At 38.9% G+C, this 27,931-nt stretch overlaps 1 protein-coding gene across 1 annotated transcript in view; it reads left to right on the forward strand.

The window, feature by feature from the left end:
- The window catches only part of DCDC1 (doublecortin domain containing 1), a gene marked incomplete at its 3' end in the record, with an annotated part of 460,818 nt that overhangs the window by 399,592 nt on the left and 33,295 nt on the right, over positions 1-27,931 (forward strand). Inside the window, 7 exon segments of the mRNA XM_082627300.1 lie at positions 2,508-2,607; positions 5,397-5,532; positions 7,119-7,272; positions 10,891-11,049; positions 12,177-12,377; positions 17,936-18,029; positions 25,117-25,287. Of these exon segments, the coding sequence (XP_082483426.1) occupies positions 2,508-2,607; positions 5,397-5,532; positions 7,119-7,272; positions 10,891-11,049; positions 12,177-12,377; positions 17,936-18,029; positions 25,117-25,287 (1,015 nt within the window).

Genomic DNA, 27,931 nt, shown 5'->3' on the forward strand with positions numbered 1-27,931 from the left:
GGTGCTTTACAGGTATTCACACATTTAGTCTCTAAGATATCCCTATGAGATAAGTACTGTTACATCTCCCTTTTACTGATGGGGAAAATGAGGCTCAGAGAAGTTAAGTAACTTCTCCAAGGTTACACAGCCAATACATGAGAGGGCTAGAGTTTGAACCCAGGCAATTTGACTGCCGAGTACACATTCCTTATTAGGCACTTAAGAGCCAGTTCTTTTCTTCTCTCTCCACTGATGTTGGCTGGCACATGAGCTAGTTAGAGGAATTCAATACAGAGGAAACAGCTTATCCCATTCTCTCCAACTCACCTACATGGGCCAGTTGAATTCAGCACTATTAAAATAGGGTTTCCACAGAACTTCTTGGAAAGTTCCTGATACGAGTCTACTATTTGTACCTTGAAAATACTGTGCAATATTAAGGGTCTGGGCTAGTAACAGGTAACAACTTAGTAAACTATTTCCTATATATAAAATTTGAAGTTTTAAGAGTTATTGAAGACAGGGTAATTCTGTAGATGAAGTTAAGGAATATATGCCTGGTGGTAGCTACATCAAACTAAAGATGTGTTCTTCAGTGGCTGCTTATGTTTTGCCAGTGTAGCCAGTGCAAAGATAACTCTTCTAAAGCACAGTAGTGAATTTAGATCTGAATTTTAGCGTCTACTGTTGGATTTGCATTTCAGAAAAGAAAAGAAATATAAAAAAATAAAATAAATAAAAAATAAAAATAAAATAAAATAGGGTTTCCGAAAAAAGAAGAAAGAAAAATCCACCAGCTTCCCCTTCACTTTACTCTCCCACTTGTCCTAAAACTGGTTACTCCCATAGTTCAAAATTCTCTGAGGAAAATGTGAGTGGGATCAGGTTATCATGATTGTAACTCTCCTTAGGTCATGCTTGGATTTGGGATGACTAGCAGGAATTGGGTAGGGTCTTTGGGCAGCATCCAGAGAGAATTAAGCAAATCTTCTGGTTGGGGCTCAATTCTCTTACAGTTCTCCCTCCCACCCACCCCGCAATACCTCCACCCTACAATTCTTATGGATGAGAAACCCAGCCCAGTTCTCACCAGCCCATCAGCCTCCAGAGTTGTGACAGGAGAAGGAGAGACTTAATTCCCACTGGCTTATTTCCTTCTAAGACCTCTCAGAAAAATGGAGGGCCTAATTATCTGCTCAGTTGCTTTTGGCCATCTAAGGTAATAAAATTAAGAAATATTTTTCATACAGCTGAGTCTTCTTGATGAGCATAAAGTCACTTCTAACTCATTTACTATAGACAGTACATTCTAATATGAAACAGCATTCTTTAGGACACAACCCATCACTCTGTTTAGCTCTACTTCCTCTTCCCCAGAATTCCACCTCTTTACCTCTACGCTAAACTGACTATATAGATTCCAGCCTCTCCACCTCCAGCCCATCTTGCACTTTTCTGACAGTTAACTTTCTAAAAAGCAGGTCTGACAACACCATACCTCTACTATAATTCCTTCAATGACTTCCTGATACTTAACGGGATAAAGGCCAGGTTCATTAGTCTGGCATCCTAAGTGCTTTCAGTTGGTTTCCATCTTCTTTACCAGCTTCATCTGGCTCTACCTCTTGTCCACAAACTCAGCTCCAGCCATATAAAACTTCTCTTAAGTCCTGACCCTACTTGGTGAACTCCTGTTTATTCATCAAGGCCCACCCCAAATGTTACTTCCTTACCTGAGTCTTCCCTGGAAGAATTCATTGTTTTTCCTCTGTGTCCTCATGTCCCTAGCCAGGTGCCTATGACAGCACCCACTAGTTCATATCACACTTCAGTTGCTGACTGGTCTCGCCCTGCTACTAGAGAAGGAGCCCTTCAGGAAACAAGGAAACTGTATCATTCATCTCAATATCCATCCACAGGGCTGGCCCAGAGCTTGTTTGGGGGAAAAAAATCACTGTTTAATGTTTAACTTGGCAAAAATTTCCGATTTGAAAGGGAGTTAAAGAGCTCTATATAGGGATCACTTCTGGTGGAGAGAGATGAGAAACTGCTGGGTGATGGATGTAACATTGGAGAGAGTAGAACTTCAACAGCAAAAGCTGAGGAAGGTGTTTCATGTAGAAGGGAGAACAAGAGAAAAGGCACACAAATAGGAAAGTGTAGGGGCATACTGAGGAGTGAAGAATAAATAATGATGTGGGTTTTTTTGTTTTTTTGATTTGTTGATCATGCTTGGTACTGTGCTAAGCACATTTCATAATCAAACCTTAATCTTCACAGCAACCTTGAAAGGTAAGAAATTTAGGCTTAGAGAGCTTAAATAATTTGCCCAGTCTTACAACTTGGAGAGGGAGAATGAGACTCAAAAGGGGGCTGCCGGTTTCCAGAGCCGAGCTCTTGACTATCCCACAGTCCTGCTGAGCTAGTTGTTCTTAATGATCCAGGCCCGTGATTTCTTTTATTTCCTCTCTTCTCTGCTGGAAACTTTGCATGTGCAAGGTCAATTTTTGTGTCTCTTATTACAGGTGCACTGAAATTTTACATTTACCTTCTGCAGCTCGGAGATTGTTCAGTGAAAAGGGGAAGGAAATCTTTGCCCTAAAAGACCTTCAAAGAGATGAACTGGTAAAGACGTGAGTGTGAAACTGGAAATATTAATATATTGGTACTATTAAAAGGAAAGTGTTTTTAAATATCAGACTTCAAGCACCATTTTTTTCCTGTTATTTTTTCTCAGAATTATCCTAATTCAGCAACCATCAGAAAGTAATAAGAATAGCTAACTGTTGAGCGCTTACTATGTGTCAGGCATGATTTTCAGGGCTGTATGTAATAGAACTCATTTAATGCTCATCACAACCCCTTTTATAAATGAGGGCAGAAACTGGAGAGGACCACATTATTAACCACTTGTGGTTTCTGCCCTACTCTTTTTTTTTTTTTTTTTTTTTTTGCGGTACTTGGACCTCTCACTGTCGCGGCCTCTCCCTCTGCCGAGCACAGGCTCCAGACGTGCAGGCTCAGCGGCCATGGCTCACGGGCCCAGCCGCTCCGTGGTATGTGGGATCCTCCCAGACCGGGGCACAAACCCGTGTCCCCTGCATTGGCAGGCGGACTCCCAACCACTGCGCCACCAGGGAAGCCCCTGTCCTACTCTTTTAAGGGGGTAGATTCTGTATTCTTTTCGAGGCCTTCAAAATGTAGTTATTTAATGATTTCTTACTAAATGATTATTTTACCTTTTCAGAAAAAAATAATCATATCTAGTTTTTCACACACTCTATTTGGGAGGTTGGAGAAGGCTGAGAAGTGGAAGGACTTTAGCTGCCCAGCCTTTCCCCCGACTTATGGAATTTACGGTATCAGCTTGAGAAGAAAACCTGCCTTGATTGATGCCTGAAATTCTCTAAACAGAGAACCAAGCTTGTACCAAATTATCAGAACTTGACTCAGACTCTGAATGTAAAGACCCATTGAAAGAGCCTTAAACCCAAGTACCAGTGACTAATAGCAGAGGCATCATGGCAGAGTGGAGACCCTCTGTTCTTGGAGTCTGGTAGACGGTGTTGTTGTTGTTGTTTTTAATTTATTTATTTTTATTTTTGGCTGCGTTGGGTCTTTGTTGCTGCACTTGGGGTTTCTCTAGTTGTGGTGAGTGGGGGCTACTCTTCATTGCGGTGGGCGGGCTTCTTATTGCAGTGGCTTCTCTTGTTGCAAAGCATGGGCTCCAGGCGCGCGGGCTTCAGTAGTTGTGGCTCACGGGCTCAGTAGTTGTGGCTTGTGGGCTCTAGAGCACAGGCTCAGTAGTTGTGACCCACGGACTTAGTTGCTCTGTGGCATGTGGAATCTTCCCGGACCAGGGCTTGAACCTGTGTCCCCTGCATTGGCAGGTGGATTCTTAACCACTGCGCCACCAGGGAAGCCCTAGACGGTGTTTTAAATTCTAATTCTATCACTGCCAAGCTTTCTGTTTGTTTGATTTTAATATTTTTGTTTTTCCTGCTGTGCTTATTCACTGTGTTATTTTAGAAAGAATTTAAGGTAGATGCATTAAAACATACGACACAAAAAGGTAAATTTAACTTAAAGATAAGTCGATGAAGTCACCAGGGCTAAGGGAATATGTGTGAAAGGAGGATGAGATGGACCCAGGAGTGATTGTTATAAGGACCTACATATTTGCTAGAAATGAATCTGTCAACTGTTCTGAGCCACCAACATGAGGGTTGAAACATGAACAGTTACATGATTAAGTATATCCATGAGAGAAAAAGAACCATCTTGATCAGAAAGAAGATATTTTTGAGAAAGTTTTCCCTAGGTCCACATACAAAGTATGTATGTAATGGTCAGTGAGTGGCCTTAAAAAAAGGCAACACTGAGTTTCTTTTTCTTTTTACCGAGTCTTTCTCAATATATTACTCTACTTTTTCCTCACTTCAAAGAAATATGTATTTATTTAAGGACATTTAGGAAGTACATATAAGCAAAATCAAGATGAAAAAGTATCATCCATAATTTCAGCATCTAGAAATATCCACATTAACATTTTTGTGCATATACTGCAAGTTCATTTATACCAGTGGTTGTCACAGTTTTCTGTAAAGTGTCAGATAGTTAATATTTACAGACCATATGGTATCTATTGAAACATCAGCTCTGCCACTGTAGCATGAAAACATTCACAGATAACATGCAAATGAGTGGGCATAGCTGTATTCCAATAAAACTTTATTTACAAGAACTGACAATTGGCGAGATTTGATCCTCAGCCATAGTTTACAACCCCCCAATTTTTTTCAGTGTTTAACTTTTTATTTTTTTAACATCTTTATTGGAGTATAATTGCTTTACAATGTTGTGTTAGTTTCTGCTGTATAAAAAAATGAATCAGCTATATGTATACACATATCCCCATATCCCCTCCCTCTTGCGTCTCCCTCCCACCCTCCCTATCCCACCCCTCTAGCTGGTCACAAAGCACCGAGCTGATCTCCCTGTGTGATGCAGCTGCTTCCCACTAGCTATTTCATATTTAAACCCCTGATTTATACCCACTTACCTTCCCCCCATCCCTCCCTCCCTACTTTCCTTCCTTCCTTCCTTTCTTTAAAAAATCATTTTTTCTACAACTTTTTATTTTGAAATAATTAAAAATTCATAGGAAGTTGCAAAGATAGTATGCAGAAGTCTTTTTTCAGTACAAAACCCTGTAGATCCATCAAACTTGTTGCTTTTATCAATAGTTTGTGCCTTTTATCACTGAGTATTATTCCTTTTTATCACTGAGTATGGTGCCATAGTTTGTTTAACCATTCACCTATTGTAGGGTGTTTTGATTGTTTCCAGTTTGGGCTATAAAAATGCTGCTGTGAGCAATTGTATCTGGGATTAGAGACTCATTTCTTTGGTAGGTGTATGTTTCATGTGGAGAACATTGGATCAATCCTGATCTGTCCATTGCTCAGCAGAAGAAGCAAATCTTCCTGAGGAACTTAGCATCAGATATTTCTAAAATTCAAACTTTCTGCAGTACACGTAAGATAGAGGGTAAGCATTGGAATTATTTACTTTATATATGTACAGCCAAAAAAAAAAAACCAACTTGATGATATTGCTTTTTTTAAAAAAATCCAACTTTGTTTAAACAGGTCATATTTCACCCCTGCATCTTGCTGTTTAGCTTTAGACTAATTTTTATATTTAACAGAGTTGCATATTTTAATTCACACTGTACTTTAGATGTGCAGAGAAAACATACTTTCTTTATTTTGTCTTTAACAAATTGGGCCTTCTTTGTGAGCCCCAGGTACCCCCATCAAGGAAAACTTTAAATGTACAGTCAGGTTTAAGTTTGTCCCATCCATTAATTTAAATAGTCCCTTTCGGGAAGGCTTTCAGATTTCTCAGTTTCCAGACTCTCACTTTAGTTCTTCTCTAGGATGGAAGGAAAGAACTTGGGGTGCAGATCCTCTTGCTTTCTGGGCCCTGCTGGCTGAAGTCCATGGCTGGGTGACAGTGTTCCATTCTTTTGTCCCAGATAATGCTTTGGGTGGTTGGTACTTCCTGCCTGCCTCAGCCTCCCCTCTGCTCCCTCTGGCCCTCTGCAGCCTGGTTGTGGTTGGGTAGCCATCTCTACAAATCCTTGCTACAGAACCTCTTGACCCCTGCTTGGCAGCCACTTCTGGAAAGCTCCCCTGCATGGCTCTTAGTAAATCCTGGGTCATGGCTGCACTTCCCAGAAACCAGATCCAGGTTCATGTGGCTATGCCACAGATTGGAGTGGTGAGGACAGCTCAAGAGGTAACTCATCACCGTGTCCTGAACCATAGGCAGTGTCCTCAGTGTTGCCTTGTCTAGCTAAGATTCCTGCAGCAAAGCCTGTAGGCAGAATCACGACACCCAGTGCTGGTTTTCTACCTTCCTTTGTGTTCTGCCACAGATCCCCTCAGGCCCAGAAATGGTAGGTTTCCTCCAGGTCAACACTGAGATAAGCTAAATGGGAGCTAAAGGCTTTTGGAAAAGACCCTAAATCATGACAGTGTCATCTGACTTACATGGCCATTGTCTTGTGCCTGAATGTCAAAACTGTATTTGTACTTTTGCTTTCCTTTTGTAACAATTCTCATTCCTCATGGTCTTCCACCTTCCCTTAAGGCTACCCCAGGACCAGGACAAAGGTCCTATATATAGAAGAGAAAAATCATTAATATAATTTAAAACATTATCTTATTGCATATCTTGAACACTGTACATTAAGCTTTGCATGTGTCTTTTAAGGCATTGGGAACTTTCATTGAGGAGTTTGGATCCCAGAGAATGACCTAGAGGCATACATCTAAATAATGGAACCCATTTGAATAGTTAGAATTTATAACTAACTTATTTTTGGAAAGACCTATTTTTTTAGCACTTTTGACTAAGAATGTCTTGAGAGGAAAGAATTTACAAAAATTAAATTAAGTGAAATCCAATTTGTTAGTTTAAAGAGCAACTATCAATTATACTTAGAATGTGTTCTCTTAGACCAAATAGCTGGAAATTTTCTGCATTTTTATTTTAATACGTGTTTTCAAAATCCTAGTGCTCTGAGGTCATAACTAATATGTCCTTGCAATTTGTGCATTTCTCCTCAGCTCTTGTTTTAGAAGTCCAAAGTGACATTGTGTTGGGAGCCAAGCTTGCTGTGCGGAAACCAATTTTTGGAGAAGAGAAGCAAATTATAGAACCAGAGGAAAACCAAGTGCAAAAAAATGCTTTAACATTGGGAAATGCTTCCAGTGAAATTCTGTAAGTAATCAGTGTGGCCAGAAAAGTTACCCGGTTCCTATTTGAACTCAGCTCATTAGCTCAGTAACACCACAGAGCCCATGCAGGGAACCCACGCCAAGTTTATGAAACTAATGGAAGTTGAAGAGCTAGTGTTTAATTAGTTTCCTGGCAAAAGGATAGAGCTGGAGCTTCAGTGTTCAACCACCACAACGATCTACTTTCAGTAATTTTGTTATGATGTTGCTATTTTTAAAAGACTGGAATCTTAGAACTGGAGACATTTATTTGAGGAATTCATCATGTTTTTGTTTCCATAAACATGGACTTCAGGAACAATTATGCTTCTTCCTTAATGTAGGTTCCAGTTGAATGCATGTTAATATAAGTTATCATCCTGGATTGCTGAAATAGCTTTCTGATTGGTTTCTATCTCCATAATCTCCTCCTTCCAATTCAGCTTGAAGTTTCGTCTATGGACAATCTTTCTAAAATACAATCCTCTTTATACAGTTCTTCAATGGCTACCTATTGCAGACAGAAGACAATGTTTAGTCTGGGATCCCAAGCCCTCCTGACCCTGGTCCAGGCCTGTCATTAACCCTCATTTGTACCCCCATGCCCACCTCCACTCCACACTTTTTCTTTGTGCCACATGAATTCCAAGCTCCAGCTCGGCAGCTACAAGCTGTCTCTGGACTGCGGCCTACTCCACTGATGCACTGCTGCAGGCCTCTCACCACATATTCATTTCTCTCCAGCTGACGTGCCCGGCCTCGTCTGTGGAAGGATTCTTTATCATTGAAATCAATCATGACAATGACTGTACCAGCAATGTACTTAGCAGTTCCCTCCCCTCTACTCCACCAACCACCACCAATTTGGGAATTCCATGTGGGCAAAAACTCTATCACATGTGTTCTGTGAAGACCAGGATAGCTGACTTTTGTCATCCTTTACAGAATAAATGAAGGAATCGTTGAATTAGTTTCCAAATTATAAAACCAAAAATAGCAAGTCAATTACCATTGCAATAACTGAAAATTAATTTGTATACAAATTAATTTTCATTAATCATTGGTATACAAGCTGTTTTAAACAACTGTTTCTATCCTCAATTACAAGAATATTAACTTTTATGTTAGGAATCAGACTTCCTCATTTTGATGGGTAGTTCATCTGGTCCTACATCCTGACACTAACAAAGGCACCAGAAAGCCTTTTTCAGAGAGAGTGATTTGACCTATATTGTATCTTCCTCAATTGTTAAGAAAACTGGCCACAAACTTTTCTAACATTCCCTTTTGTTCTTCTTCTAAAGAATGTATCTAGCGTCTGAGTTATTATACTACACTTGGAAAAAAATAAATAAACAGAAAGTAAAAAAAAAGAAAGAGCATCTTTGAGAGCAAAGATTCTTGTTATTCTGATTCATAGATTTCATCAAGGCCTGAAATCCTTGAGCTAAAAGCCTTTGAGTCCACTCAAAACATAATGCAGGAGCATGGTGACTATACTTAATAATACTGCACTGCATATTTGAAAGTTGCTAAGAGAGCAGATCTTAAAAGTCTTCATTACAAGAAAAAAATTTTTGGAACTATCTGAGGGGATAGATGTTAACCAGACATATTGTGGGGATCATTTTGCAATATATACAAATATCAAATCATTATGCTGTACACCCAAAACTAATATAGTGTTATATGTCAATTATACCTCAATTAAAAAAAAAACATAATGCAGGAATCTCCTGCACATTCTAGGCAAGCTCCTTTGATCCAGCCTCTTCTTGAATACTCCTAGGAACAGGGAGATCACTATTTCACAAGGCAGCCCATTTTAATGTTTAAATAATAATTCAGAATACCTCTATCCTTCTATGACTCCATTGGTAAAGTAGACCCTACCCCACCTCACCCAGTTTCCATCACAATTTCCTGTTTTATTCCACTTGTGATATTCATTGTTTGTTTATTCATTTACTTCTCTACTATCTCTCTTCTTCCCACTAGAATGTAAGCTCCATGAATCCTGAGAACTTAACTGTTTTGTTCACCACTATATCCCCAATACTTAGAACTCTGTGCCTACAATATAGTAGATGTTTAAGAAATATTAGTTAAAGGAATGAATGATTAAATAATGACTAGTTTTATGAATGAATGAATGGACATGAATAAAGCAAGATGTATTTTTTAATGGCTGTTCTAAAATTAACTTGACTGTCCTTCATTTGCTTGGGAGCCGAGGAATATATAGATATCCCAAGTTAGAAAATCCCATCTGGATTTGGAGGAAGAATCTTGTTATGTCTAAGAATGACTTTTTTTTGGTCTGTTTCCCTCAAAGAAATGGAGTTGGTGGGAAAGCTGTGTTTTTTATTTTGAACACAAGATGGCACTGTTGTTTCTTTAACTGTTAATGAAATTTTTGTCTTCAGAAGCTGCTTGTGCTGCAACTCTGAATAAGGCTGTTGTTACCCACCAATTTCATATCCACATGTAATACTTTTGTTACATTTGACAAGTGTATGGTCTGCTCTGCTAATGCAGGAATTGTCCCTGGAGATTTGGGTAATTCGATATTGCTTGCAGTTACATCAAATTACCGCAAGCACCTTGGTGACCACAGCCTCCCCCAGAGAACTTTATTTACACATATGCACATTTAGAGTGCTGAAGTATATTTATCCTGCCTTCAGCAGAGCAGTCCTGATATTGTGTCATGATCCCACGGAAACAAGTGTACCCTAAACAGTGCCTGGGGATTTGATATATTCAGATCTGCATGGTGGTTATGTTTCCGTTCACGATTTCATCTTTGTTTTTGTTTGTTTGTTTGTTTGTTTTGTGGTACGCGGGGCTCTCACTGTTGTGGCCTCTCCCATTGCGGAGCACAGGCTCCGGACGCGCAGGCTCAGTGGCCATGGCTCACGGGCCCAGCCACTCCGCGGCATGTGGGATCTTCTCGGACCCAGGGCACGAATCCGTGTCCCCTGCATCGGCATGTGGACTCTCAACCACTGCACCACCAGGGAAGCCCAACGATTTCATCTTAATAAGAGGCCACAAGGCTGACTCAGTTATTCAAACTATGACTATTTAAGTGTTTTTGTATATTATTCTCTATCAAAACCTGGCACATTTGTGCTGGTGCTATTTGAGTCTCTCTAGATTTTTCTATTGAAAGGAAAAGTTATTAAGATTCCTTAACATTGTCTAATGAGTAAATTTTATGAAACCTAGTAATCTAGGCTGTCTGTTCCAGGCAGAATTATGACACATTTATGGAGTAGGCAAGAGTCTCATTCCACGTTTTTTATGAATTTCCAAAACTACTGAGTAAGCTTCATCTTATTTTTGAAATATAATACATGACCCCATTTTTTTCCTGAGTAAATATAACAAAGATGAATGCTGTTTATTATATGATTGAGGATTCATTTGCAGCTTTATATTAAAAAATCTAAATTGTGTATTAGTAGGATGTGAATTTGCAGTGTTAGGCACCATTATGGAAATATGACTTCCAGATCCACCAGTATCATTCAGGGTATTATCAGACTACACCTCAGAGAAAATTCTGTGAGTATAAATCATATTTCTTAGACTTCTGTTTCCTTCTGAACCGTGATAGAGATTCACATGCAAGGGCCCATCTCCGAATGAAGGCTTGTCACACACTTCTCAGGTATGCCTGGCAGGAAACTTCTCATAACTTTGATGAAGATGACAGGCTTCCAAAGAAAATGGAAGAAGAGCTCTTTGAAAATGTGGAACCAGAGAAGAAATACAGGTAAAAAGTTGCAAGGGATTCCTGTTAGAGATTTCTACCTGGTCTTAGATTCACTCACTTAAGGGCAAAAATATTACTGAAGATTTACATTACTGTTAGTTGCTTTTTACATCAACACACACATTTTTGTGTTCCTTGTGTTTTTGACTGAAGTATTTACAAGTACTGGTGGCAAGTACCTTCTCGCTTTAGCTGTGTAATGTAATTTCTCGTTCACTGGTGTCTTTTCTATTAAAAGGTAAGCTCATCCATCTTTGCCTCCTGAGAACTTAGGACAGAGCCTGTATATTAGTTGAATGAATGTGTAAATGAACTTATGCATAAGCGTGTAAAATGCCTTGATGTCTTTAAGAAATTAGTAAAATGCAATTTCTTCCTTTTTAACTTTATTTTTTCTCTGGTCAAGGTCCAATGAAATGACAGGAATCTATAGTACTTGGTATTATTCCATAATCTTTATACACTTACTTAATGTTATAGCAGTTTACATGAATTAAACTGTTTTGGCTCTTCAACACTTAGCATTAGTCCATGCGCATAGTAGGGACTTAATAGACATTTACAAATTAATTGCCAATGCATTGTGATTTTTAATAAGGTTTAATAAGTCTGCTTAATGCTGTAAGAGATATTTAAGTATGAGATTCCTTTGAATTAACTTATTAGCGTATCATTATTTTGGTTTATGATATCCTATGAGTTGTTAGGGAAGATTCAAAAACTTGGAGAATGGGATTCTGTTTGCCAGGGATTCTGTAGATAGAAGATAGAAATGATGATTTGAACAGAACTCCTTCATTTCTCTCTGTTCTGATTCATTGCCCTGTTCCTACCCCTACCTCTTTTTCCCTTTAAATTATCTCAAGTGAATTTTTTCTTTGCTGGTGAATTTCTCATGTTCTCTTGGATAAATATTTATTTCTAATATAAAATAAACTCAGAATTCTACTTTTTACATCAGCTTGACAATGCAAAGCAAATAACATTGCTGCTGTCCTGATGATAATGCTTCCCCATTATAAGTGTATTTGGTTCATGGCGGGTCTCTTGCCAACAGAACTTGCTATCTCCAGCACATCAGTGCACAGGACATTTTTCTGCCACTAATGGGATTTTCTTTATCTCAGCCATTCTCCAAAACAGAGTAAACTGCAGAAGGTTTGCCACCAGCAGTTTGAATACAGGGATGGGCAAATTATATGCTATGCTTCTCCTCAGCTAGTCTTGGGGGTGCAAGGCCCCAACCTGCGTTCAGGCATGGAGGTTGTTTTGGTGAAGAAAAAAGCAGATGATAGTCATCAACATTGGAGGCACAAGGAAGACAGCAGGTAAACCCATTATATTTGGGCCTTAATATATCAAAAGGTGAATAGGAGCCTAAGAGATCCAGCATGGTCCCCACAGACCAGGCAAGGGTATATTTGAGGACTTTGGATTTTCTATTTAATGTGGCCAATAATATTTTTAACCTACTCAAGGAAGAGAAAGATAGTGAAGTCAAATGTAAGTGCTCAGTAGTCTACACACAACTCATCCACTACAGCTTCAGGTAAGAAATGTGAAATCTAGCCTACTAGGTTCATAGTTGGTTTTTTTTTTTTTTTAAAGAAGATGTTGGGGGTAGGAGTTTATTAGTTAATTTATTTATTTTTGCTGTGTTGGGTCTTCGTTTCTGTGCGAGGGCTTTCTCTAGTTGTGGTAAGCGGGGGCCACTCTTCATCGCGGTGGACGGGCCTCTCACTATCGCGGCCTCTCTTGTTGCAGAGCACAGGCTCCAGGCGTGCAGGCTCAGTAGTTGTGGCTCACGGGCCTAGTTGCCCCGCAGCATGTGGGATCCTCCCAGACCAGGGCTCGAACCTGTGTCCCCTGCATTAGCAGGCAGATTCTCAACTACTGCACCACCAGGGAAGCCCCAGGTTCATAGTTTTAATGGGCCATTGAGGTCAAGAGAGAGCTAGACTCTCATCTAATTTATTTGTGTGATTTGAAAACATCATAAAATCAAGTAAGAATTCTAAAAAGTCCCATTTTAAAAAATTTGCAGTACTTTTCATTAACACAGTCTTCTGCACCGCCCCACATGCATGCCTTCCCTCCCTCCCCTACTTCCATCATATAACCAACTGATGTGGCTTCCACTCACACAGTGAAATCGAATTGAATTCTTACCCTAATCAGATATATCAACCCAGTGCAATGGCTGGCCCTTGTTTGGATCTAGCTTGAAGCCCACCACTGTCAAAAAGGTTATTTCTGAGACAATCAGAAGAAATTTAAAATAGTCTGGGTACCAGATGATATGAAGGAAGTCTTGTTAATTTTGTTGGGTGTCATAATGGTTTAATGGCTATGTTTAAAAAAAGTCCTGATCACTTGGATGTATATTGCAGTATTAACAGATAAAATTAAGAGAGATCTCAGCTTTGTTTTAAAATATTCTAGCAGAGCAAAAATTTTTTAAATGGGGAGAGGGGGAAGGGATGAAACAGGCATGGCAGAATGTTGATAACTGCTGTGTCCGTGGTGGCTTCTTATACATTCCTCTCTGGTTTTGTGCATGCTTGAAATTTCTTTAACAAGAGAGATGACAACTCCTTGGTTTTTAGGTGGTTTGCTTCAAAGTCTACCATTAGTGTTATATGGTGGGGCTCCAGGGCCCTCTTCAGTCTCTTGAAATACTACAGAAAATGTGTTTGTGTATCTGTGTAATACTTTTTTTTTCTTTTTCTGGGAAAGAGCTGTGATTTGGGGATTCTCAAAAGGTATGTGAGGCAAAAGGCTTAGGGGATCGCTGCTTTGAGAGAGATTGTATAATCTTCAGCAGGCGGCAGCAGAGGGCCCAGCATGGACAGGAAAGGAGCTAGCCTTCCTCTGCTCACTGTCTGAGATTCAGAGCTGCCAGCAAGGAGCACATGCAGCCTTGTTTCAGAGACAGCTGAAAAGCCAACCTGTAGACAGACCTGGTGAATGTGTTCTTTTGCCCCATTTATCCTAGCTAAGCTGACTTTGCGACAGGGGAGCTAAGAAGCAGGCTTTTGGCCCTGCGAATGGTTTGCTTTGTGGAACCAGAATTCATTCATTTAGCTGCAGAAGATTATCAAGGGAAGTGTTTTAGGTGCTGGTGCTTTAGCAAAGAACAAAACATAAAAATTCCTGCCCACGCAGCTAGTGCTACCCCATCTCTACATTTCTGGAATTTAGAGCTGCATCTTACTGCCTTGGCTTTCTGTATTATAGTAGAGGTCCCGCTTGAGCCTAAGTTGGAATTTGAGCATGGCTGAAGGGCTATAGGGTGGACACGCATGGGGAATGAGAGAAGTGACCCAAGGCACTAGACAGCCACACTTGATAAATTTAACTCAGGAACACTTGGTCATCAGAAGAGAGAGCAAGTTCTGAGTCCCGCTCAGTGTCTGTACTGCTTTTGGTTTTCACCCTAAGTGCTGTGGGGAAATCAGGAGGACGGGAAGGCTGTTTAAGTAAAAACAAAGGGAAGCTCGCCTAAAACTCTAGGCACTCCCTCACTGCTTTGGAAAATCTAACCACATGTAACACCAAAGTGGATGGTCTCTTCCGATTTCCTTCCACTTTCCAGAACGCTCTGCAATGTTGTCGTATTGAGACTTCCCCATGTCAAGCCGTAGAAGAGAGGGACAGTTGGAGGGAGATGGTGGCATTGACTGATCGCTGGCTGGAAACTGCAGAGTCCAGAGAGAAGAGGTGGAGCCGTGAGGGGGAGGAGCAGTGGGACAGGGTTTGCTCCTGAACACGTGGGTCACCGTCTAGGGACTCCCACAGACACTTGGGCACGAGAGGTTTTGCAGAAGTCTTGATGATTAGACGTGGGCATTATTCAGAGGAACGTATGTCCCATGGCAGAAATATCTGTATAGTGACCGTAATTCTGAGCTTTCTTCTACATTTTCCCTTGACATTTTGCTTTTGCTTTTTCATGTAATTGGGTGTTGAAACCCATTTGTTCTGATAAGCTGGTGAGGCCTGGAGAAACTTGGGTTACACTATGTAGCAGAAACCTATAGAAAATTCCATTTATGTGAACCATAGTCTTTTGATCTTCCGTATTTTTCCCAGGCAGTAAATTAGCATTTATTGAGGCAACTGCCCAATCAGAATTTGTGTCAATAGAGCAGAAGCCCAGTAGCTCACTGCCAGCATGATGGGAGGCGCCAAGGGCTATCACTGTGCCTAGAATTTTCTACCTTTAACCCTTTCATTCAGTCCTTTGGGTCTTGAATTACTTTTTCATTTTGGCCTTCTATTTAAAATAGAGAATAACTAGGAAATCTGATATCTTAAGCAATTATCAGCAAAACCTCTTAAGGGAAATTTTGACTATGAGAACAAGGCCTAGCTGGGAGAGCACATAGTCTAGGAGAGAAATGAGCAAGGGGGCACTGGCAGGCAGTAGGAGCTTACGAAAGACACACTTACTTGGTTTCTAGCCACACAGAAAAATGGTCCAGGTCAACTTTTGAGATAAACTGGTATCTTTCTCCCATTTTCAACCCTGGCACAATCTGAATTAATCATTTGGTCTCAAAAGGGAAATATGAAAAAAATGCTCAGGGAAAAAAATCCCCAACAAGATTCAAAATTATAAAAGGGAAAATACAGTGTCATGGAATTCAGAGCTGAAAGAGATTTTGAAAATTTTCTAGTCTTAGTCACCTGATTATAAAGCTAGGTAAACTGAGACTCAAGAAGATGAAGTGACTTGTATGCACTCGCACTGTGGGTTAGTAGAAGAGGCTATGCTGTCGTGCTGGGATATTTCTGGGACACAGAGTCAGTTCTCACACTGCCGTTCGGCACGTAGTGGGCTTTATGTAGAAATCTAAAAGCTCAGGCTTCCTGCAGAATGTAAGCACTCCTGCAATGGGCAAGTGACAATTGACAGTCCAAAAAGGAAAAGAAAAGTCAACACTGTCATGGCTGAGCATGGCACTGAAGCCTGGGAGAAGATGCTACATCTATTCTAGGCAGCAAAAACAGAGAAAGCTAGGCAACTAATCTAGGCACCTCAGTAAATTGTTGCAGGAAATTTACAATCATTCATTCATCTGACTACTGCTGAGTGCCAGTAAAAATGCAAGATGCAAACTATGCCACATGCTGAGGCTACGGAGATGAACAATATTGAATACCAGCTCTCGTGCTGTGCACAGACTTGATAAATGCTAAAAAGGTATTTGATAAAATTGAATACCCACTTTGGATTTAAACTGACACTTCGTTAACTAACACTAGAAGGAAGAAACACATTGTAAGATTAATAGTGATTGTCTTAGGAATATAAACAATGTTTCAAATTCTGTTTTAATTTTTACTATATTTTCTAGTATTTTGTAAATGCTTTACAACGAGGATATTTTGTTTTATGTTCAGAGATTTAAATTAGATATCTAGAATTTTTTGTCTTGAAAGGGAAAATACGTTACTCTTATCACAGATCTCCTCCACCCCCGCTTTCTCCCCTTTCCTCTACTCCCACATCATTAAATTTTATATTCAGGACTAGTTATATTTTCCACAGCAGGAATGCCACTGCTGGTCTGTAATGTAACTATGTTGACAGACATAAAGAACTGGCTTTTTCTATGCAGACAATATCCTTGAATGTTTGGTCTATTCTTGCTTTTAAGTGATGTACGGGAAAGAAATTGAAGGTTTTAGCTCTGTACTTTGCTTTCTTTTTTTTCAGTCAAGGAGGCTTTATTTTAGTTCCAATATAAGATAACTTAAAAATATTCAATATATATCTTGGACTTTTAGGGAATATTCATTTAGAAAAGAAGAATTTGAGGGAAAGCTATAAAAAAAAATCACAACAATCGATAATAGTAGCTCATACAAAGTGCCATGAGCCAGACAATATTCAACACATTTTTTTATGCATTAACTCATTATATTCTCAGGACGAAAGTCCTGTGCGGTATGCACCATTATCCTATTCTACAGATGAGGAAACTGAGGCTGAGAGTTGTTAAGCAGGTCTTGAGATATACTCAAGATTTAAACTCAGGCATTGTGGCTCCAGAATCCATGCTCCTAATCACCCTGCCACATTGCCTCTCACAACAGCAAAACAGGTGAGGAGAGTGTCTGGGTACAATCTGGAGACAGAAAACACACAGTCATTTAAACAAGGGATGTTTAACATAAAGAATTATTAAGCTATGCTAAACGAGTGACTATCAGATTTTTTTTAAAAAAAACCTCTATACGGTACTCTAGGGCTGAGGGAGTTGAGGACAAACTTGGGATCGGGTCCCTCCCTAAAGCTGGAGTTCAGAGCTCATTGGAAGAAGTATGGATGCTGTCTACTGGATGGCAGGGAAATGTGTTGGTTTGCATGGCCAGATCTGTTCTGTGGTTGCTGGGCAAACAGGAAGCAACACTCTGGAACTTAACGTGGGTGTGCAGCTATTGCTGGGCACGTGGAGATGCAAAGGTACAGGGTTGCTGGTACAGCAGAAGGTCTGGAGCACGTGGTGTCCATGTTGGGAGTGCCATAAGTGGATGATCACCAGACCAGGCCTGGGCTGTGAGGGTATTAAAGGACCATGTGCATTCTGGGCACGTGGCTGGGACAGAGCATCCCTGGACACCCTCACTCCCAAACACTGACCCCAGGCAGCAGCCAGAAAGAACAGGCATGCCCCTTTCTCCTTCAGTGTTCTTCTAGCACTCTGCACTGAGGAACCTCAACATCGTGCTTATGGTGGGGGAGAAATGCCCAAAGGATTTCACATCCATTTGCGCAGACTATGTATGGAGCCAAGAGGCAACACACAGATAAGGGGCACAGAGGGAGCTCTAAATTGGTCATGCTGCCTTGTGATGGGCCTAATCCTGTTTTCCCAAGGACCTTTCACCTGGTGAGTAACCCAGACCTGGTGCTGGCAGTGTCTATGACCAAGGCTGGACATGAAGTCTGTGGCTATCCAGTTATTGCTCAGGTAAGATATGTAGAGGCTAAAGAGTAATTATAGCCCTTTATTTAGTTAAATTTAAGGAAAGCTCCATGCTTCCTTGTTGTGGAGAAAGAAAATGGCTGTCATAGAAACCTATCTTGAATGCCATTGTTAAAATATTTACAATAGTCTGCCTAGATTTCAAATTGAACATGTTCCTGTAGCTCTGAATTTAGTTTAATCCAACAGATGGTGATTGTGGGCTTGCTGCATGTCAGGAGCTATGCTAGTTACTTAAATCAAATCCAATGGCAAGCGTGAGAAATTATCCCAGTAGCACTCATAGCGTCTCAGTGGTGGGTGCAGTCAGGTGAATGGCTGTTAGATGCATGCATTTTAAGTTCAATGATTTGGAGACATAAGCAAGTCCCCTCTCACCTGGCAACGGGTGGGAAAGACTGTGGTCAGAGGAGTCTTTCAGGAGGGTGTGAGCTCTTCAATGCTAATTCTACTGAGACTCATTTGAAATATACTTTCAACATACTTTTGCAAATGCTTATAGCAGCCAAACAATTTTTGGAGACTCCAGAGAAGGCTGGCTTCATTTGAATTTTGGGTAAAGACCTATGGGGTTGGTTTTTTCTTTCCCACGTTTGTCTGTTATCCTCACTTACCAAAGACACTCCTAGACGCGTATATATTTTTCCTTGTTAGGAGGAGAAAAAGTTTAGGAGTGTCCCTGCTCTGCATTTACTTTCTGTATCCTCCACAGTATTTGCCATCTTTGTGTTGAACAGAATATACTGTCTCCAAATAACATTTGTTTTATTCCATATTTTAATAACAATGAGGCAACTTGTTTTGCAGGTCCTGAATCCAAAATTGGGATATAGCAATCTGGACAAATACCACAGCTTAAATAAGTCTTCTACCCTGATGATAAATATGGACTAAAATTTTATTCTAGGAGACACAGTATATATGACATCAAATTTTTCCCTGTCAGGTGCCTCTTTGGCACAGACCACAGTGAGATAAAACCTTATGCAGATGCAAATTTTGTACCTTAATCTGTTACATAAAATTATAGATATGGATGTTTTCCCCTAAGGTTCCCATTTTATAAGAAATGAGTTTGATCCCAAAGTTATTTTTATTACCTTTCAAGAGCTTTTTCTTTGCTTGGTGTTTCATTTTTATTTCTTGAAGCAAGTTTATGAGAATACATTAAAGGTCATGTAAAATAATAAAAATGAGACATGTTAAGTTAATGTTACTAAACCCCCTCCCTGTTCCTTGAAATGTAATCTTTGTTTTCCATACCTCTGAGGGATGCTCTGTTGTTTGACTTATTAAATCAATTCCTGAGATCATTTATTTTCCTCTTCACTATCAATCTCTCCTTGGTAAAGTAGGTGTTATTCATTACAAAGTTCTTGAGGTGTCATGATATGTTTAGTTGGAACTAATCTAGTGGTTTAAATTCCTTGAAATTGAAACTACTCATTTTTTTAACTTATGCTCAAACCAAGTTTTATAATTACAATAAAGATGCTGTTTCTAATACATAAAATGGAGTGTACTCACATGTTTTTAAGAAAACCTTCTTGATAACCAGTGAAATGTAAATTAAAATATCAGCAAGGTACTGTTTTTCATTCATTAAATTGATGATGCTTTGGCAAGAGTGTGAGGAAAAGAGGCCATTTCGTATAATATTGGTGGAAGGGTAAACTAGAATAACCCTTCTAGAAAGCATCTGTTATGCTAAAACTTTATATTATACATCATAATTTTTTTAATGATCCTGTTCCTTTTTTTAAAATTTTACTTTATTTTTTTTTATACAGCAAGTCCTTATTAGTCATCAATTTTATCCACATCAGTGTATACATGTCAACCCCAATCGCCCAATTCATCACACCACCCCCCACCACCCCACGGCTTTCCCCCCTTGGTGTCCATACGTTTGTTCTCTACATCTGTGTCTCTATTTCTGCCCAGCAAACTGGTTCATCTGTGCCATTTTTCTAGGTTCCACATATATGCGTTAATATACGATATTTGTTTTTCTCTTTCTGACTTACTTCACTCTGTATGACAGTTGCTAGATCCATCCACGTCTCAACAAATGACCCAATTTCGTTCCTTTTGATGGCTGAGTAATATTCCATTGTATATATGTACCACATCTACTTTATCCATTCGTCTGGCGATGGGCATTTAGGTTGCTTCTATGACCTGGCTATTGTAAATAGTGCTGCAATGAACATTGGGGTGCATGTGTCTTTTTGAATTATGGTTTTCTCTGGCTATATGCCCAGTAGTGGGATTGCTGGATCATATGGTAATTCTATTTTTAGTTTTTAAGGAACCTCCATACTGTTCTCCATAGTGGCTGTATCAATTTACATTCCCCCCAGCAGTGCAAGAGGGTTCCCTTTTCTCCACACCCTCTCCAGCATTTGCTGTTTGTAGATTTTCTCATGATGCCCATTCTAACTGGTGTGAGGTGATACCTCATTGTAGGTTTGGTTTGCATTTTTCTAATAATTAGGGATGTTGAGCAGCTTTTCATGTGCTTCTTGGCCATCTGTGTGCCTTCTTTGGAGAAATGTCTATTTAGGTCTTCTGCCCATTTTTGGACTGAGTTGTTTGTTTTTGAACATTGAGCTGCATGAGCTGTTTATATATTTTGGAGATAAATCCTTTTTCCTTTGATTCGTTTGCAAATATTTTCTCCCATTCTGAGGGTTGTCTTTTCATCTTGTTTTTTGGTTTCCTTTGCTGTGCAAAAGCTTTTAAGTTTCTTTAGGTCCCATTTGTTTATTTTTGTTTTTATTTCCATTACTCTAGGAGGTGGATCAAAAAAGATCTTGCTGTGATTTATCTCAAAGAGTGTTCTTCATAGGTTTTCCTCTAAGAATTTTATAGTGTCCGGTCTTACATTTAGGTCTTTAATCCATTTTGAGTTTATTTTTGTGTTTGGTGTTAGGGAGTGTTCTAATTTCAGTCTTTTACATGTAGCTGTCCAGTTTTCCCAGCAACACTTATTGAAGAGACTGTCTTTTCTCCATTGTATATCCTTGCCTCCTTTGTCATAGATTGGTTGACCATAAGTGCGTGGGTTTATCTCTGGGCTTTCTATCTTGTTCCATTGATCTATATTTCTGTTTTTGTGCCAGTATCATATTGTCTTGATTACTGTAGCTTTGTAGTATAGTCTGAAGTCAGGGAGCCTGATTCCTCCAGCTCCGTTTTTTTCCCTCAAAACTGCTATGGCTCTTCAGGGTCTTTTGTGTCTCCATACAAATTTTAAGATTTTTTGTTCTAGTTCTGTAAAAAATGCCATTGGTAATTTGATAGGGATTGCATTGAATCTGTAGACTGCTTTGGGTAGTATAGTCATTTTCACAATATTGATTCTTCCAATCTAAGAACATGGTATATCTCTCCATCTGTTGGTATCATCTCTAATTTCTTTCATCAGTGTCTTATAGTTTTCTGCATACAGGTCTTTTGTCTCCCTAGGTAGGTTTATTCCTAGGTATTTTATTCTTTTTGTTGCAGTGGTAAATGAGAGTGTTTCCTTAATCTCTCTTTCAGATTTTTCATCATTAGTGTATAAGAATGAAAGAGATTCCTGTGCATTAATTTTGTATCCTGCAACTTTACCAAGATCATTGATTAGCTCTAGTAGTTTTCTGGTAGCATCTTTAGGATTCTCTATGTATAGTATCATGTCATCTGCAAAGAGTGACAGTTTTACTTCTTCTTTTCCAATTTGTATTCCTTTTATAGATTTATTTATTTAGTTAGTTTTGGCTGTGTTGGGTCTTTGTTGCTGCTCGCGGGTTTTCTCTAGTTGCGGCGAGTGGGGGGTACTCTTCATTGCGGTGCGTGGGCTTCTCATTGCAGTGGCTTCTCTAGTTGCAGAGCATGGGCTCTAGGTGTGCGGGCTTCAGTAGTTATGATGCACGGGCTTCAGTAGTTGTGGCACATGGGCTTAGTTGCTCCATGGCATGTGAGATCTTCCCAGACCAGGGCTCAAACCCGGGTCCCCTGCATTGGCAGGCAGGTTCTTAACCACTGCACACCAGGGAAGTCCTGTATTCCTTTTATTTCTTTTTCTTCTCTGACTGCCGTGTCTAGGACTTCCAAAGCTGTGTTGAATAATAGTGGTGTGAGTGGACATCCTTGTCTTGTTGCTGATCTTAGAGGAAATGCTTTCAGTTTTTCACCATTGAGAATGATGTTTGCTGTGGGTTTGTCGTATATGGCCTTTATTATGTTGAGGTAGGTTCCCTCTATGCTCACTTTCTGGAGAGTTTTTATCCTAAATGGGTGTTGAATTTTGTCAAAAAAAATTTTTGCCAAATTTTTTTTTTTTAGGAGTCATCAACTTACATTTTATTAGTCTAGTTTTATAACATTTGTACAGAAATGGGTTTTTAATTGAAATCAACTTTAGCATCGACATCTTGCTGCATGCAGAATCATTAGCTTTTTGAATTGGGAGGGACCCTAGGAGATGCTTCTCATTCATTCCCCAAATGCTCTCTGCAGCCTCCATGAGTTGGGCCATCTTCACACTGTCAGAAACGTTGGGTTTTGTTTGTTCTTCTTTCTCTAGTTCCTTTAGGTATAAGGTTAGATTGTTTATTTGAGATTTTTCTTGTTTTTTGAGGTACGCTTGTATAGCTATAAACTTCCCTCTTAGAACTGCTTTTGCTGGATCCCATAGGTTTTGGATCGTCATGTTTTCATTGTCATTTGTCTCTAGGTATTTTTTGATTTCCTCTTTGATTTCTTCAGTGATCTCTTGGATATTTAGTAATGTATTGTTTAGCCTTCATGTGTTTGTGTTTTTTACGTTTTTTTCCCTGTAATTCATTTCTAATCTCAGCGTTGTGGTCAGAAAAGATGCTTGATATGATTTCAATTTTCTTAAATTTACTGTGGCTTGAATTGTGAGCCAAGATGTGATCTTTCCTGGAGAATGTTCCGTGCGCACTTGAGAAGAAAGTGTAATCTGCTGTTTTTGGATGGAATGCCCTATAAATATCAATTAAATCTATCTGGTCTATTGTGTCTTTTAAAGCTTCTGGTTTCCTTATTTATTTTCATTTTGGATGATCTGTCCAGTGATGTAAGTGAGGTGTTAAAGTCCCCCACTATTATTCTGTTACTGTCGATTTCCTCTTTTAGAGCTGTTAGCAGTTGCCTTATGTATTGAGGTGCTCCTATGTTGGGTGCATATATATTTATAATTGTTATATCTTCTTGGGTTGATCCCTTGATCATTATATAGTGTCCTTCCTTGTCTCTTGTAACATTCTTTATTTTAAAGTCTATTTTATCTGATTTGAGTATTGCTACTCCAGCTTTCTTTTGATTTCCATTTGCATGGAATATCTTTTTCCATCCCCTCACTTTCAGTCTGTATGTGTCCCTAGGTCTGAAGTGGGTCTCTTGTAGACAGCATATAGATGGGTCTTGTTTTTGTATCCATACAGCAAGCCTGTGTCTTTTGGTTGGAGCATTTAATCCATTCACGTTTAAGGTAACTATTGATATGTATGTTCCTATGACCATTTTCTTAATTGTTTTGGGTTTGTTTTTGTAGGTCCCTTTCTTCTCTTGTGTTTCCCACTTAGAGAAGTTCCTTTAGCATTTGTTGTAGGGCTGGTTTGGTGGTGCTGAATTCTCTTAGCTTTTGCTTGTCTGTAAAGCTTTTGATTTCTCCATCGAATCTGAATGAAATCCTTGCCAGGTAGAGTAATCTTGGTTGTACGTTCTTCCCTTTCATCACTTTAAGTATATTATGCCACTCCCTACTGGCTTGTGAAGTTTCTGCTGAGAAATCAGCTGTTAACCTTATGGGAGTTCCCTTATATGTTATTTGTCATTTTTCCCTTGCTGCTTTCAGTAATTGTTCTTTGTCTTTAATTTTTGCCAGTTTGATTACTATGTGTCTCGGCATGTTTCTCTTTGGGTTTATCCTGTATGGGACTCTCTGTGCTTCCTGGACTTGGGTGGCTATTTCCTTTCCCATGTTAGGGAAGTTTTCAACTATAATCTCTTCAAATATTTTCTCGGGTTCTTTCTCTCTCTCTTCTCCTTCTGGGACCCCTATAATGTGAAAGTTGTTGCGTTTAATGTTGTCCCAGAGGTCTCTTAGGCTGTCTTCATTTCTTTTCATTCTTTTTTCTTTATTCTGTTCCGTGGCAGTGAATTCTACCATTCTGTCTTCCAGGTCACTTTTACGTTCTTCTGCCTCAGTTATTCTGCTTTTGATTCCTTCTAGTATAGTTTTCATTTCAGTTATTGTATTGTTCATCTCTGTTTGTTTGTTCTTTAATTCTTCTAGGTCTTTGTTAAACATTTCTTGCATTTTCTTGATCTTTGCCTCCATTGTTTTTCCGAGTTCCTGAATCATCTTCACTATCATTATTCTGAGTTCTTTTTCCTATCTCCACTTCATTTAGTTGTTTTTCTGGGGTTTTATCTTGTTCTTTCATCTGGTACATAGCCCTCTGCCTTTTCATCTTATCTATCTTTCTGTGAATGTGGCTTTTGTTCCACAGGCTGCAGGATTGTAGTTCTTCTTGCTCCTGCTGTCTGCCCTCTGGTGGATGAGGCTATCTAAGAGGCTTGTGCAAGTTTCCTGATGGGAGGGCGATCCTGTTCCTTTATTAGCAATTCTACTTGAGTTTGTTCTCAAGAAGTTATGGATTTACACAAAGGTTTATTTTATGATTGTTGATTGCTCTTTTGTTTATATTAAGGAAAATCTGAGAAACAATCTACATGTTTAACTATTGGATATTGGTACAATAAAATATCCTAAGATCAAATAGTATATATCCTTTAAAAAAAAAAAAAAAGCAAAACTAATACCGTTACCAAATTATGTGCATTTTGTGATTACATTTTTGTAAATCCAAGAATTCATATATATATATATATATATATATATAAAATCATCAAATGTCAATAGTAGTTATCACTACATAGTAGAGTTTTGAGTAATTATCTGTACTTTCTGACTTTATGCAATGAAAACTAGGACTGCTATAAACAAATCATAACCTCTCCTATTTGACTCCATATTTTGTCTCATTTTTTTCAGAAATACAAACCACATAACAATGGGACTTCTAATCAAAAGTGGAATTACATGAAAAATATGAAAGCTTTTATGGCCTTTCATAACACTACACTGGATAAGGAAGTCACAGCAGCAAATTATGCTGGTATTTGTACATCCTCTGTGATTAAAGAAAAACACATTGATCAAGCAGTAAGTGGTTCCTTCCTACTGAGGACAAAAAAGAGGGGTGGGGGAATGGATAAGTTTAATAAAGCAAGAAACTTTTTTTCCAGAAAACCTTAAGTTCACACAAAATAAACACTGACTTGTGAGTGAAATCATTTAGACTCTGTGATTCTGGTTAGGAAAGAATGAAGGAATATTGATATTACCATCTTCTTATATTGTTTTGATGGCTCCCTATCACCATCACCATCTCTGGTTCATCATCAGCTCACCAGAACAGGCACGAAGCAGGATAATCACACATACTTCACTCCTACAGGTGTGCTTGCCACACTCGATGTCACTCCACTCCAGGAAGCATATTAAAATGCCAATGATTGTAAGTTGCTTTATATTACATTATACCAAGCATAGGGCTAAGTATGTTATACTCTAATTTTAAAAGAAATAATTTCTCAAGTTTGGTCCTTTAATTTTTATTAGTAAGGAATTATTTGCACCATACTTTACAGATACCTGAGATATTTGTGGGTCAGTGGATCATGGCACCTTGCTATTGTTGATAATCATTGGCCTACAGAAAACTGAAACCTCATAATGTATGCACATTACAAGACTGCCCAAGACCCTCTTTACTGTTCCCCTCAGTCGTCTCTAAACCACTGCTGCTTCTTCACTCGTCATTCCCTGGCTCTACTGAATAAGAGATGTCAAATATACCATACCATTCTGCACGTCTCTGGTTTCAACTCTGCTATCCCCGCCGACCTTTTCTCCTTTGTCTGTGATCTCATACCTGTTAGCCAGTATGCTGCCAAAGACCGCTGAAGTCATCTTAAAAAGAATCGAGTCAACTTGAAAAGGCTCCAAAGATGAGACAATTTAAGCATCAATATGACTATTGAATGCAGTGGATTGACATACATTAGATATGTTTAAATCCATATGTTCATAGAGATATTAAACAATAGCAACAACAACAACTCAATTTGTCACAATTAGATGATGCAAAGGAATGAATTTGTTACTTTGAAAACCAGTCAATAAAGAATCAAGCATTTATTTTTCCCTTCCTTTATGAACCGTACCTCAAGATGACAAAACAGTTGACAAGAAGAAGCTTCACTTAGTAGAAATACCCCAGCTAATACATGAGTAATGTATGAGGAAATCAGAATATCATTATACTGTGAACTTTAATAAATTAATGGATCTAGGCAATGATCATCAGTAGCTACTAACATAACAAAAAGAGACAAAAGAGTTGCTCCTTGATAGAAATACACTGTACCATTTATGATGGGGTCTTGCCCCCCCAAATCTAACTGGAGAAAATGTACAACGAATAATTACAACAAAAGAAGAAAGAAAAAGAAATAAGGAATGTGACGATTCAGAGAGACTTAGAGGTATTTAAACTAATTATAAGGTATTGCCCTTATTCTCTTTCAAATAAATTGTAAGGGAGTGAGAGAACTGTAGAAATTTTTTTTTTTTTTTTTTTTTTTTTTTGCGGTACGCGGGCCTCTCACTGTTGTGGCCTCTCCTGTTGCAGAGCACAGGCCCAGTGGCCATGGCTCACGGACCCAGCTGCTCTGCGGCATGTGGGATCTTCCCGGACCGGGGCACGAACCCGTGTCCCCTGCATTGGCAGGCGGACTCTCAACCACTGCGCCACCAGGGAAGCCCTAGAAATTTGAATACTGACTGAATATTTTATTATATTAGGGTATTATTATTATTAATTTTAGGTATGATGTTACAGTTATGATAAAAGAGTTCTTATTTGAAATTTGGGAGGGATAAAACTTCCCAATTTTCAACAATATTTCTTCTAAAAGATTATAACTTTCCTTTCCTACTAGTTAAATGATAACCTATCTGATAGAAATTAATATGGTTAATCTGAAGAGTACAATAATATATCAATTCTGGGATTCACAAATTTAAAAAAAATGCTTATCTCTCTTGGGCCTGGGAAAACCAACTCTCTACACAAAGGCTCTAAATCAGTAATTAATTCTTAACCTTTTCAGAGATGTAGACCTCATTGAGAGTCTCGTGAAAATTATGGATATTCTTTCCCCAAAAAATGCACATGTGTACACAGCACTTTTTGTATAAAATTTTAGGGAGTTTGTAGACTCCCCTTGAAATCCAATTTGGACATAGGGTAAGAACTTCTTCTCTAGGCCACATTTGCTTGGCAAGCTTAGAAAAGAAAAATAATATGAAGTAACTATTATATGCTAGAAAGCTACTGTATGTTAGATACTGAGGCAATATTAGTTATTTTTACATAGATTATCTTATAATAAATAATATAACATAAATAATAAATATCAATATCAATAATTCATTAAATTAAGATTGATGAAGAAACTGAATAATTTATTCACAGTCATACTAGCTATTATATATACAGTAAGTGTCATTGTTGATCAAACAAACTCCATGTTATAGACCATATTTCTATAAGATCAAATGAACAGAGCAAGTTAGACATTTCAATAAATCAAGGAAATTTTTTAGAGGAAAATAATTAGTCAAACCAATTGCTTGGTATTCTGTGTATAGAGCCAGCAGCTGACTTGCTGAACTTTTAAACTCTGTTTGCATTCTGTAGACATAGCCTAACCTAGGGAGCTACCCCAGTGTATTGCATTTT

Source organism: Mesoplodon mirus (genome assembly GCF_964341445.2).
Source record: "Mesoplodon mirus genome assembly, chromosome: 7".
Classification (NCBI taxonomy): domain Eukaryota; kingdom Metazoa; phylum Chordata; class Mammalia; order Artiodactyla; family Ziphiidae; genus Mesoplodon; species Mesoplodon mirus.